The sequence below is a fragment of the Pelophylax lessonae genome, assembly GCF_965119305.1.
Source record: "Pelophylax lessonae genome assembly, chromosome: 4".
Lineage (NCBI taxonomy): Eukaryota > Metazoa > Chordata > Amphibia > Anura > Ranidae > Pelophylax > Pelophylax lessonae.
The window spans coordinates 486,500,764-486,513,898 of NC_138771.1; the positions used below are offsets into that span (position 1 = coordinate 486,500,764).

At 44.1% G+C, this 13,135-nt stretch overlaps 1 protein-coding gene across 1 annotated transcript in view; it reads left to right on the forward strand.

Moving 5' to 3' along the window:
• CMAS (cytidine monophosphate N-acetylneuraminic acid synthetase) overlaps window positions 1–9,629 on the forward strand; it is a 31,180-nt gene extending 21,551 nt beyond the window's left edge. The window contains exons 6-8 of the mRNA XM_082254776.1: window positions 3,852–4,017; window positions 7,221–7,377; window positions 9,347–9,629. Of these exons, the coding sequence (XP_082110902.1) occupies window positions 3,852–4,017; window positions 7,221–7,377; window positions 9,347–9,522 (499 nt within the window). The 3' untranslated portion in view covers window positions 9,523–9,629. The remainder of the gene's footprint in view (window positions 1–3,851; window positions 4,018–7,220; window positions 7,378–9,346) is intronic.
• The last annotated feature ends 3,506 nt before the right edge of the window (window positions 9,630–13,135 follow it).

Genomic DNA, 13,135 nt, shown 5'->3' on the forward strand with positions numbered 1-13,135 from the left:
TGAAGGACCTGTCCGTCACGATGCAGACTCTGCAGGAGTTTGGTTGGACGATAAACTTCCCAAAATCGACGCTGTGCCCGTCGGTTCGTCTTCCCTATCTGGGAATGATCCTGGACTCTGTTCAGGCGAAAGTTTTCCTACCGGAAGACAAGCTCAAGACACTTCAGGACGAAGTCAGGTCCCTTCGGGACGCTCCGTGCTCATCCCTCCGGACGGGCATGAGGTGTTTAGGTTTGGTCTCGGCCTTCGAGGCGATTCCCTTTGCCCAGTTTCACACGAGGGGTCTCCAGGTGGAGATCCTGTCCAGGTGGGACGGGCGACCACAATCTCTGGATCTTCGGATCTCGTTGAGTCCTCGCACCAGAAGGGATCTTCTGTGGTGGCTACAGTCCCCGGCGGTGTCGGGGGGCAAGTCTTTTCATCCGTTTTCATGGACGGTGATCACCACGGATGCCAGCCTGTCGGGCTGGGGTGGTGTTCTGGGCGTTCTGTCCGCCCAGGGTACTTGGTCGGAGGGGGAGTCCTCCCTTCCAATCAACATTCTGGAATTGCGGGCGATATATCTCTGCCTTCGACGTTGGACGGACAGGCTTCAGGGCCGTCCGGTTCGGGTGCAGACGGACAATGCCACAGCGGTGGCCTACATCAACCACCAAGGGGGCACCAGGAGTGCCCGAGCAGGCTCGGGAAGTAGCCGACATTCTGTCTTGGGCCGAGACGCACGTCCCGGCGATAACGGCAGTTCACATTCCGGGGGTGGAGAACTGGCAGGCGGATTATCTGAGCCGCCAGACTCTGGACCAGGGGGAATGGTCGCTCCACCCGGATGTCTTCCAGATGTTGTGCGCGAAGTGGGGTCTTCCGGATGTGGACCTGTTCGCGTCTCGTCTGAACAACAAGGTGGGAAGGTTCGTGGCAAGGACGCGCGATCCTCGGGCAGACACGTCAGACGCGTTAGTGGCTCCGTGGCATCCGTATCGACTGATGTATGCATTCCCACCAATTCAGTTGCTATCCCGGTTCCTTCGCAGGCTGTCCTCGGAACCAAAAACGGTGATTCTGGTGGCGCCGGACTGGCCCCGCCGGTCTTGGTACGCAGACCTCGTGAATCTGGCGGTCGACGCTCCGTGGCGTCTGCCTCTTCGAGAAGACCTTCTGTCTCAAGGACCGATATTCCATCCTGCTTTACAGTTGCTGGCTTTGACGGCCTGGCTGTTGAAACCGAGGTCCTGAAGGATAGGGGTCTCTCCCCGGAGGTCATTCATTCTTTGATCAATGCTAGAAAGGCCTCTTCGGGGAAGATATACTACCGTACTTGGAAGGCCTATTTTGCCTGGTGTGAGTCCAGGGGGTTTTCCCCTCGCTCATACTCGGTGTCTAGGGTGTTGTCTTTCCTTCAAGCAGGTGTGGACCAGCGTTTGGCGTTGTCCACGATTAAGGGTCAGATTTCTGCGCTGGCCATTCTTTTTCAACGCCCTGTGGCGTCTAATTCTCTGGTTGGCACTTTTGTTCAAGGGGTGCGACACCTGGTCCCTCCTCGGAGGGAGCCTTTGCCTCCGTGGGACTTGAACCTCGTTCTGTCCGTGTTACAACATGCTCCTTTTGAAAAGATCAGGGAGATCTCGTTGCCTCTGTTGTCCATGAAGGTCGCCTTTTTGGTGGCGATCACTTCGGCTCGCAGAGTATCGGAGCTGGCAGCTTTGTCCTGCAGGTCTCCATATCTGGTGCTCCACCTGGATAAGGTGGTCTTGCGACCTAATCCTTCTTTTCTTCCGAAAAGGATCTCGGAGTTTCTCCTCAATGAGGACATTGTCTTGCCTTCACTTTGCGCGAAGCCTAAGCATCCGAAGGAGGTGGCCTTACATTCCTTGGATGATGTTCGGGCGATCAGGGTTTACCTGTCGGCGACTAAGTCTTTTCGCAAGACGGATTCCCTCTTTGTCCTTCCTGAGGGGCCTCGGAAGGGCTTGGCGGCGTCGGCTTCTACCATCGCCAAATGGATCAGACAGACCATTGAACAGGCATATGCTTTGAAGGGAAAAGTTCCCCCTATGCCTGTGAAGGCGCACTCTACAAGATCTCTGAGTACGTCTTGGGCCTGTCATCATCGGGCTTCTGTGGCCCAGGTGTGTAAGGCGGCGACTTGGTCGTCCGTTCACACCTTCTCAAAGTTCTACAAGGTGGATGTTCAGGCATCAGCAGATGCTTCCTTTGGCCGCAAGGTTCTTAGTGCGGCAGTACCTTAGGGTCCCTTGTTTTTTTGGGCCCTTGGCTGTTTGGGATGTTTTTTATCCCTAGGTTATTTGTTCTTCCTGGGTTGTTGCTCCTGTTGAGCAAAACTTTATTTTCATGTTGCCCAGTTGGTTTCCTTCCTTTGGTAAGGTTCCTTTCTCTGATGTGGGTCCTGCGTTGCCTTGGGCGCGGCTGCGTTTCCCACCCCTCATGTTTTTGCACTGCTTTGGGACGTCCCCATAGTGACGAATATGGAGAGGCGGCGACTGTCGGAGGACGTAAGAGAAAACTGAATTTTTGTAAAATCTTACCTGTAAAATTCCTTTCTCTGAGTCCTCCGACAGTCGCCGCCCCCGCCCCTCTTTTGGGGTTTGTTTATGTACTCTACTGCTATTCTACTGAAACTGAGGTATGGATACAGGAAGCAGGAGGGTATTGACTGAGGGGACCACCACCTGGGGGTGGGATATGCTAAAAGCTTTAATATTGACCTATTCTGTTGCCTAGCTACTCCTACGGAGCAAAGGTCAATAACCCCATAGTGACGAATATGGAGAGGCGGCGACTGTCGGAGGACTCAGAGAAAGGAATTTTACAGGTAAGATTTTACAAAAATTCCATTGTATGTGTATGTGTGTGTGTATATGTATATATATATATATATATATATATATATAATATATATATATATATATATATATATATATATATATATATATATATATATATATATATATATATATATATATATTACATTAAACATTTTTTACCTGCAAAAACAATGTGCATTTTTTTCTTTTTTTTTTTTTTTTTGTTAAAAAAAAAAAAAATCTGAGGCTGTTATACAGGGATCTCACAGGCATGGTATATACAAAGTTACATTGGGTCCAAGCTGGGCTAAAACCAGAAATTCTTCTTTTAAAGTGGATGTGAAAATAAGGGGTGACTAAGCCCAATCCATAAAAAATATTCCATACCTTGTTTGTGTTCATCTAGATACCTTGTAATTGTCAGACAGTCCGTGTAAAAATGTAAAACATCTTGTGATGCCACTTCCTTTATGAGTGTTGCTATGCTGGATGCTGATCCATCCAGCACTGGTACAATAGAAGCTCTGAAATCTCCCATTAATCACAGCGTTGTCCACACAAACACCAAGTGAATGACATCGGGACCAGGTTAAAACTGACTGCAGCGTTGATGGTAATCGGTATGCATGTGAACTCATCTATACAGGCACAATTTTCTCTTGAGAGATTTAGTCCTTTATAGAGCAGTGCTTCTGACTGTAATTGCATGTGCACTGCTTGTACCTCAAAAACAGAAGAATAGATCAGCGAGGATAAAAAATGCACCTTTTGGACAGCTGCATTGTCAGTCTGGGGGAGGGAGTGTTAGATGAACTAGCAGATTTAAATACGCTAACAAATTGAAGCCAACCTCCAGCTATTCTGTTATAAACCGTTACCGAAAACCGTGTGTTTTTTTTTTTTTTCCTTTTGGGATGAAGGTTTTACATAACTAACTGATCATTGTAAGCACCCCTGACAGTAGTAAATAGTTTTATCCCTATCCTTAACTTTACAGTTTGGTCATTTTTTTTTTCTTTGGTCCTGTAGGTATGGCTATTTTGGCAAGAATCCAACAGTGGTAAAGCTGTTGGTGTGTAATGTTGATGGATGTCTGACAGACGGGCGAGTCTATGTGAATCAGGAACATGAATTGATCTCCTACAGTCTGCGAGATGTAGATGGAATCCGAATGTTGATTGACAAAGATGTGCAGGTATGTCGGACATAAAGAAGGGGGAGCAAGAGAGGAGGTGAAGATATGCAGTATAGGTTGACAGTAGAATGAATCAATCAAATTTGCTCATTCTAGAGGCAAATTGTATATCCCATTCTGAGTGAGACCTACAATACCTAGAACAAGCTAATCAGAGGCTCCATCAGGCGAATCTGGATTCTTACTAGGATTTTTACTGTAGTTGGCTTTTAATATGCTCATATTTTGTTCCTTTACAAATGCTGCTACAGAAAAATGCATAGATCTGCCAGAAACCCTTGAGTTTTCCTGTTTGAGTTGACAACACTCTGCTGTACTGAAGCAGTGTTGTCAGCCCTACCTGGTTCTTCTCTGCATACCGGCTGCTCTCTAATGGGGAGGGGATATGAGCAGGTAAGGATTATGGATATACTGTAAGTGGACGGGAGGTGTATTGAAGTCCAGCAAGGGAGAACTGGCAACACTGCTTAAGAGAGTGACCGCTAAGGCTCGGGTCACACTATTGCGATGCGGGAAGGCTGCGAATTCGCAGCCTTTTCCCGCATCGCACACGCACCCCCGGCAGTTCACACTGCCATATGCGATACGCTGGGGGTGTCAATGTAATCTTAACGACACCCCCAGTTTGATCGCATATCGCAGTGCGATCGTGCAGTTCGCACAGGATGGGATCGCACAAGTGTGAACCGCTGTGCGATCCGATCCTGATGCGGCTGCAAAAATGCCTCCTGTGCGTGTTTGCACCGGGTGCGATGCGAATTTAGCCATACAAACTGTATGGCTAAACTCGCACCGCACAGCTGATCGCATGTAATGTCGGAGCAGTGCGCTCCGACATTACATGCGAACCCGGCACTCGCATGAGTGTGAACCGGGTCTTACTGTAGAAAGTTAGGAGCTTGTTGGATTTCTGGCAGATTGTGTGTGTGTGTGTGTGTGTGTGTTTTTTATTTATTTTTTAAGTGTTTGTTTTTGTTTTATTTTAACGATAAAACTTGGAGAAATGTGCACATAATGCAGAGACACACACAGCGGGTAAAATGGGTATTAGGCTCGGTTCACATATATGCGATGCGGGAAGGCTGTGAATTCGCAGCCTGTTCCCGCATCGCACACGCACCCCCGGCAGTTCACACTGCCATATGCGATACGCTGGGGGTGTCAATGTAATCTTAACGACACCCCCAGTTTGATCGCATATCGCAGTGCGATCGTGCAGTTCGCACAGTATCGGATCGCACAAGTGTGAACCGCTGTGCGATCCGATCCTGATGCGGCTGCAAAAATGCCTCCTGTGCGTGTTTGCTGCGGGAGCGATGCGAATTTAGCCATACAGTTTGTATGGCTAAACTCGCACCGCACAGCTGATCGCATGTAATGTCGGAGCAGTGCGCTCCGACATTACATGCGAACCCCGCACACGCACAAGTGTGAACCGGGGCTTAAACACAACACATTTTTTTTTCTAGGTAAATCGATTTTTTTTCTATAGGTCCTTTTGACATGACATTTTCACCACGTCAGGAACAACCCATGCAATCCATACATACAAAGAAACCAAAACAAATAAGTTCAGAAATTAGGTTATGTGTAATAAAATGGAATCACACATGTAAAAAGTATTAAACGCATGAAGAAAGGGGGATGCAAAAAGGCATTGAAGAATGGGCCAAAATTACACATGAGCAATGCATGCGACTAGTTTCTCCATACAGGAGGTGTCTTGAAGCTGTCATTACCAACATTGGATTTTGTACGAATACATTTTAGTTAGCGTGTTCAATACTTTTCCCCGTGTCTTTCCATTTTATTACACAACTTTATTTCTGAACTTATTTGTTTTGGTTTCTTTGTATGTATGGATTGCATGGGTTGTTACTGACAAGTGGTGAAAATTTCATGTCAAATAGCACCTTCAGAAATCTATTGACCTAGAAAAATGGTGATGTGTTTTGTATTTATTTTGGCCGCAAATGCACTTAAAGTGCATTTGAATCGGTTGTAATCCTAAAGAAATTTTTTTTAAAAATGATCCTGTTCATTTTAAAGCATGTTAAATGTGTAATTTGGTCCTTTCTATCATCTGAAAAAAACCTGATAAAAGAAAAGGAATTGGCAGCACTCCAGGTTGAGTCAAAATCCAGATTTATTGACTGGACATCCAAATATGACAATCGTGACAAGGTAGACGCGTTTCACACACTGACTGTGTGCTTAATCAGCACACAGTCAGTGTGTGAAACGCGTCTACCTTGTCACGATTGTCATTTTTGGATGTCCAGTCAATAAATCTGGATTTTGACTCAACCTGGAGTGCTGCCAATTCCTTTTCTTTTATCAAGTTTTCACGGAGGCGAGCCGGGGCATGAACCTGTGTGAGTCATCAGGCAATTACACCACCTTGAGCAGTGATTCCTTGTCTGTTCAATTGAAAAAAACCTGGTTGATCCTGCCTGGTACTGCCCTTCCCTCTGAAAAAACGACTGCATTTATCATGGCTGCTGATCCATGATTACCATGGTCAGTTTAGGTGCCTCCTTCATCCTGCTGTCTCTCCTTGCTCCCTCTCTCCTTCTCCCCTCCCTGCCTGTCAGCTTGTGACAGTTCTGTTCTGCTCCTGGCCCTCCCCTCCTGATGCTATCATAACTGTGTGTTATTGCTACAATCCACTGTTACATTAAATGATGTTCCCAGTGTATGTGTGGGTTTTTTTTTTTTTTTTTAAATATGCCACTGTCTACCTTCATAGCGTGGCTCAGCGCTTACGTGACCACCCACTGTTTTCCTCCCCTTCTCCTGGCTAACGTCAGTGGGGGATTCTCATCAACCCATCTAGTTATCAGATTGGGAGAGGAGAGTGGCGAGCAGTCACATGAGCGGCGATATGAAATGGGAATGGTAAAGGCATACCGTGCCATATTTTTTTAAAAAACACAAACCATGGGAACATCATTTAATGTAACACAGTGGATTGTAGCCAAAAAACAGTGGCTTTACAACTACTTTAAGACTGACATTCTAGATTGAGTGGACACTTATTTCTCTTTTACATTTTTTGTGCGGTTGGCTGAGTATATTAGATTATGTGTCTTTGTGGCTCCTGTTCAACCTTTTCCTTGTAGCTTGTAACAGATGGTTTCGTGAAAGAAGGATGGTGTAAACTTAAAAACAAAGTTATAAACAGTCTCTCTGATTTTATTCAGGTTCGTCTCCTCTCCGAGCGGGACATCAGTCCAGTGTTGGTGTCAAATCTAAATCTGCCATGTTTGGTTGAAGGAAACGTGTCAAAAAAGAAGGAGGTTGTGGAGAAATGGATGGGCGAGTTTGGCCTCTCTTCCTGGAGCCAGGTGGCCTATATGGGTCAGTATCCTCCCTCCCATAACTGCATGGTTTTGTCTTTACCTTTTAGAAGATGCATACTTCACACAGAACCGTGTTTGTGACATCTGTCGGGTTCCTGCAGTTTCTTTATCTGTTCTCCTGGCTGTCGTCTCAGCCATTGCTGCTCATCGCCCTAGGCGGAGACTTCCTGCATAGCGTTCTGAAAATATGAACACTGCTAGAATGTACAGTCAGTCCCAGTAGTACCCAGCTGATTATTTCAACTTGCTGCTCTAGGTATATATCTCCTGCTACTTACTTACTGTAGTTTGTGTCTCTGCCCCTCCCACAATAGTGAGATTACTTACTGTAGTTTGTCTCTGCCCCTCCCACAATGGTGAGATTTCCCTTCAGTGTTATGTATCTCCAAACCTCTTACTGCTGGAAGAAGCTGAATTCAGGTTTGTCCTTTTAGCATAGTCCGAGTCTTCACCCCTGAAAGATAGCATTATTGTGCACTTGATAAATGGGCTTTTTTTTCTATAAGAACTATGAAAATATGAAGTTTTGTGGCTCAGTAAGGGTTTCTAGAATATAAAGAAACAGTGATTTTAAACTTTCTTGACCTGAGGGGGGAGGTGCTTAAGTGCGGCCCCCAGCAAAGATCCACACAAACAATTGAGCGACTTATCTGAGACCACACATATGCAACATGATAGAGAGACCACAGACATGATGCAAGAGATGGTCAGAGATTGTAGACCTGATATGGAGATATTCAGAGACTGTGAATATGCTATAGAAGTTAATGCAGTGAAAATAACACATACATGTGCAACACCAACAGCACAAATATAAAACAATAAGTGAAACTATATATAGATGGGAGTTAAATAACAGTGTCCAAAAACTATTATCCTTTTGATAAAGTGCACAATCCAAAAAATAGGTAAAATAAAATATGTGAGTCCAAAAATAAATTGAATATATGGAAGTCCCGTGAATTAAAATATCACAAATCACTGCAATCTCCACCACCGCTGTGTGACATCAATCACCACTCCCATCAGATGGACACTCGCCACATATATTAATGCCCCCCATTCGCATGGTTGGGCGAAAGCACTAACAATTAGAGCGGTATGTAGAATCCTCTAGGTGGGCTTAATCCTTTCCTACCCTCTCCTCTAATAGTCACTCCATAGGTAACATGTAGAAAGAAAAGCTCCACTAGTGTGATAAGTTTACACACTCAAACATTAAATAAAATGAGCTACAATCCACATGTAATACAATAAATAATGCTTTAAAACATAAGACATATGCGATCGATCCGATCCCCCGTGTTCTCACCACTTCCACGCTGGCTATAGAATCTCCGGGAATCTTCTTACAATCTCATGACTGACAATCCGGTTGCCGTGTAACCACACCCCGACACGTTTCATCACTTCCGAATATATTTTTTCACTTGTTTTGTTTTTGTGCTGCTGGTGTTGCACATGTAAGTTATTTTCACTTTATTCTTATTTTCGTTTTATTGAAGTAGCGGCATTTACTGTGTCATTTTAATTTTAGTGCGATTTACACTATATTCATGCTATAGGAGTTGTTGCAGAGACAGTTATAGACTGGAGACATATTACATGAGACTGCTGGAAATCAGAACTATAACAGGGCAACACAGATAGATTAGTGTCTGTATGGACCTCGAGGGCCACACAAAAAGTGTCAAAGGGCCGCAGGTTGTTCACCAAGGGCATAGAAGATTCTTTTTTAAACCAGTTTGGACACTTTCGTAAAATTAAAAAAAAAAGTTGGGGTTATTTGTGTCTTCTCTCCTCCCACAAGGTTTTTTCCCCCTCCCACAATGGTGAGATTTCTCTGCAATTTGTGTTTCCACCCTTCCCGCAAGCCTGTTCTGAACTCCCATGCCATGACACAATGAACCATAAAGGTAGTCGACCTCCTTATTAATTTATCTTTTTCCATCTTTTCAACCTCGCAGGTTGCAGTTATTCTGATGTGGAGTGCCTGAAGCTGTCTGGGACTTGCGGAGTCCCTGCTGATGCTTGCACAGCGGCCAGGATGACAGACAGCTTTGTCTGCCAGCATGGAGGCGGCTATGGAGCCATTCAGGAGTTTGCTGATCACATTATCACTCTAATGGAGACCGGAAGATAAATGCAGCCTTGAGGGGGTCGTTCTCTGAGATTCTATGGAGCGGGAACTGCAGATGAAGTGTCAGTGCTGCAAAAAACAAAGTTTACATAGTGACAGGCTCCGTGCCATGGCAATGATTGTCCCTTGTGACCAGTGGACAGGGGGTTCTCTCTCTAAGGGGCGAAGATTGATTCCGCCTCAGAAATGGTCCATTTTTACAATTTCACAATTACCTTTTTATGCTGCTCATTCCGTTTGCCTTTTGCTGCCAGCCCTGTGGCAGAATATACTGGATCTGATGTTTTTTTTTTGTTTGTTTTTTTTTTAATATTTGTCTATGTAAATCACAAACTTTAGTTTCCCATCTGTTTTGTCAGATTTTAGGATGATTTTATTTTCTATTTGCTTTACATCTTTACTTTGTGTTTGTTTGTTTTTTAATGGAAATTACCTGCTGCTTTACATAGGAAGGATTTTATATACAAATGTGCTTGTTTGTTTATTTGTTGTCCATTTTAAAGGTTTATAAGCAAAAGTCCAGCCCAGGAGGAATCGCAGGGTGCCTGATACTCATCTCTTTGGCTAGTTGGGAACAGTCCAGTGCACCCTTCTGAAACTGGCTTCACTTTGCTGCTGAAAGCTTACCTTTTTCCGTGCTTTCATGCTAAGTCATCAATTTTACTGTGTCCAATAGGTGTCTTGTAGCTTTTTTATAGGTGAGGGGTGGCAAGTCCAGAAACAAAGTGAAGGATCAAAGAAGTACACAGAAAAGGCTTTCTGTCTCGCCTTGTGAAATTTGCTTGGGTTTATTTTATTTTATTTTATTTTTTGCAGTTTAGCACGCCTTAGTTTGGTTGTATTCTCTATTATAGACCCACCCAAAATGCATCCACTTAAACCCTCACCCTACACAGTGGTAAACTTTTTTTTGTAACAGATCAAATCTAACCAACAAATGACCGTGTCTGTTAATGGTTTGCTTATGTAGCCTCCAGCTAAGTTCAGGCTATTGTCATTTTCCATCTTTGGCGGCTGTGGGGTGACACTGAACTGTTGAAGGTAAATGTGACGTATGTAAGGTGCGGAAGTGGTCACATGACATGGATTTAGGCTTTTGGCATACATGACTTTGACTGACTGATATTTTATAAGTAGGATGCAGAATCTCAGAAGGTCCTGAGCCATGATTATTTTGTTTACAAAAATCTGAATTGTTGGCACTTTGTGCTGGGAAGTTATGCGATTGGCTGTTAATTTATTCTAATTATTGTTTTCGCTGTAATTATGGACATTTTATATGTACAAAGGTTTTTATCATTTGGGATTGATAATAATTGAAATCATTGACAGTTTCATTTTACAGCATAATAAATAACCATCCTGATCATGACTGATTTGTGTCCTTGTTAAGTGTTTGCGCTGTTCTTCTGAAATGTTGGCTCTGGCTCTCAAAGCACCTTTTTCATTAGGAAAGCCCACACAAAACCGATGCTTTCACTGAGCACTGACCGTTCTACCTTTTTTAGACTGCTTGTAATACATTGAAGCAAGTTTGAAAATGGAAGTCTTTGCCTTTCTTCTGCTCTCGCCTTCCAGGATTTTCAACTATTTTGTCAACCTAAAGCGATATTAAACACAAAATAAAAATGTAATATATTGCAGCTTACCAATTCTTAGATGTGGTTGCTGCATTATTAGTTTCTATCTTTAGGCTTTTATGCTCACCTGTTGATCCTACCAGTAAGTCGGATATATTTTAACTTCCTTTAACAGACCAGGCTGTTCAGCAAAAATTAGGTTGAGATTATAGGTTGAGACAAACCATTTTACACTGACAGAGATGCTTACATAGATCATCTTTTTATCTTTTATATAAATCCTTTATCCAAAAATGAAGAAAAAACTGTTGTAACTGCTTCAAGTGTTGCTAAACCCACAGCAGTAAAGCATGCATGTTATACTCACTGTTGAACCTAAGGGGTATTCCTCTGCAAGTTCAGGTGCAATTCAGGCAAAAATTCAGACCTAAATCACATCAAAAGAGAAAAACCCGCACCGGACCCCAGGCACGAACCCGCGTCTGCACATATGTGAACCTGGCCTAAGGTTTATAAGTTGCAAGCTGTTTTTTTTTTATTGGTCTAAAGCAGTGATGGCGAACCTTGGCACCCCAGATGTTTTGGAACTACATTTCCCATGATGCTCAACTACACTGCAGAGTGCATGAACATCATGGGAAATATAGTTCCAAAACATCTGGGGTGCCAAGGTTCGCCATCACTGGTCTAAAGACACAGATGCAGAAGCTTGGCACTCATTCTCCAGTAGAAGGCAGCAGCATGTCACCAATCAGAACTTACAGCCAAGCTAAATTCCTATGTCTGGGGTAGTGCCCCAGTGAAGAACTGAGTCTCAGCACTGTCTAGACAAAGGGTCAGGGGGTCATGTAGCCTCATAGTACATTGCTATATACTGCTGATGAAATGGATGATTAGCTGGCGCTCTGGTCTGATGTGGTAGAGTCGATGTGAGGGTATAACAAAATAAGGGTACAGGAAATAAACAAGATCGAAACAGATTACCTAAAATGCATAGCCAAAGGGCATATGTGAGTCCATCAGGTGAGGGGACACTGAAGATAATAGGAATGAAAGATGGGTCTTGATCTGCAAACAAAGGGCCAGCTCCACCACACAGGAAGAACAGTTCTGTGGACATTACAAAAAAAGAAACAGACGAAGCGCCTCTTAAGTGCAGTACGTTTATTACGATAAAAGGCACACAAGTAGTGGCAACTCGCATAATAGTGAATGAAAATAGGCTCAATCTGGAGTCAGTCGGTGAACGTGCAGTCCAAATCCCAAGTCCGGGAGAGAAGGAGAGATGACCTTGCTGGAGGTGGAGGACAGGATAAAGCCGACTGCTGTCTTCCGGGACCGGCTAATCTCTAACCAGTCCCGGAAGACAGCAGTCGGCTTTATCCTGTCCTCCACCTCCATCTACCGGCAAGGTCATCTCTCCTTCTCTCCCGGACTTGGGATTTGGACTGCACGTTCACCGACTGACTCCAGATTGAGCCTATTTTCATTCACTATTATGTGAGTTGCCACTACTTGTGTGCCTTTTTATCGTAATAAATGTACTGCACTTAGAGGCTCTTCGCCTGTTTCTTTTTTTTTTTTATTTTATTTTTTATATACTGCTGATGAGAAAAGGTATTTAGCAGTTTATATTTACTAAATAATTGCATTTCCGTGTACTGTGGGAGACCAGATATAGTGAATGCAGGGTCCTGGGTTTAGTAACCCTTTAATATCTGTTTGGCAGCGCAACACCCTGGTCTCTTGAAGTGCCAAATCTTACCACCGCAGATTTGGTGGAGAGCGACCCTAACTCTCCCCCTGGCAAATCTGGTTGGGTCATCCCAATTAAAATGGCCTGTGGCAGGACAACCTCCCTTCTCATAAAAATTGCTGGGAGGTTCCTCTATCAACTCTGTCATGAAATGAGCTGCTTGAGTCTGAGCTCGGGTTCATGAAAATGATAATTACTTGTTTTTTGTTGCATTAACCTGTTTTCTCTCTGCATGTATTTGCAAGCATGTACCAGGTTAAGGACTGTTACTGCCTTTGGA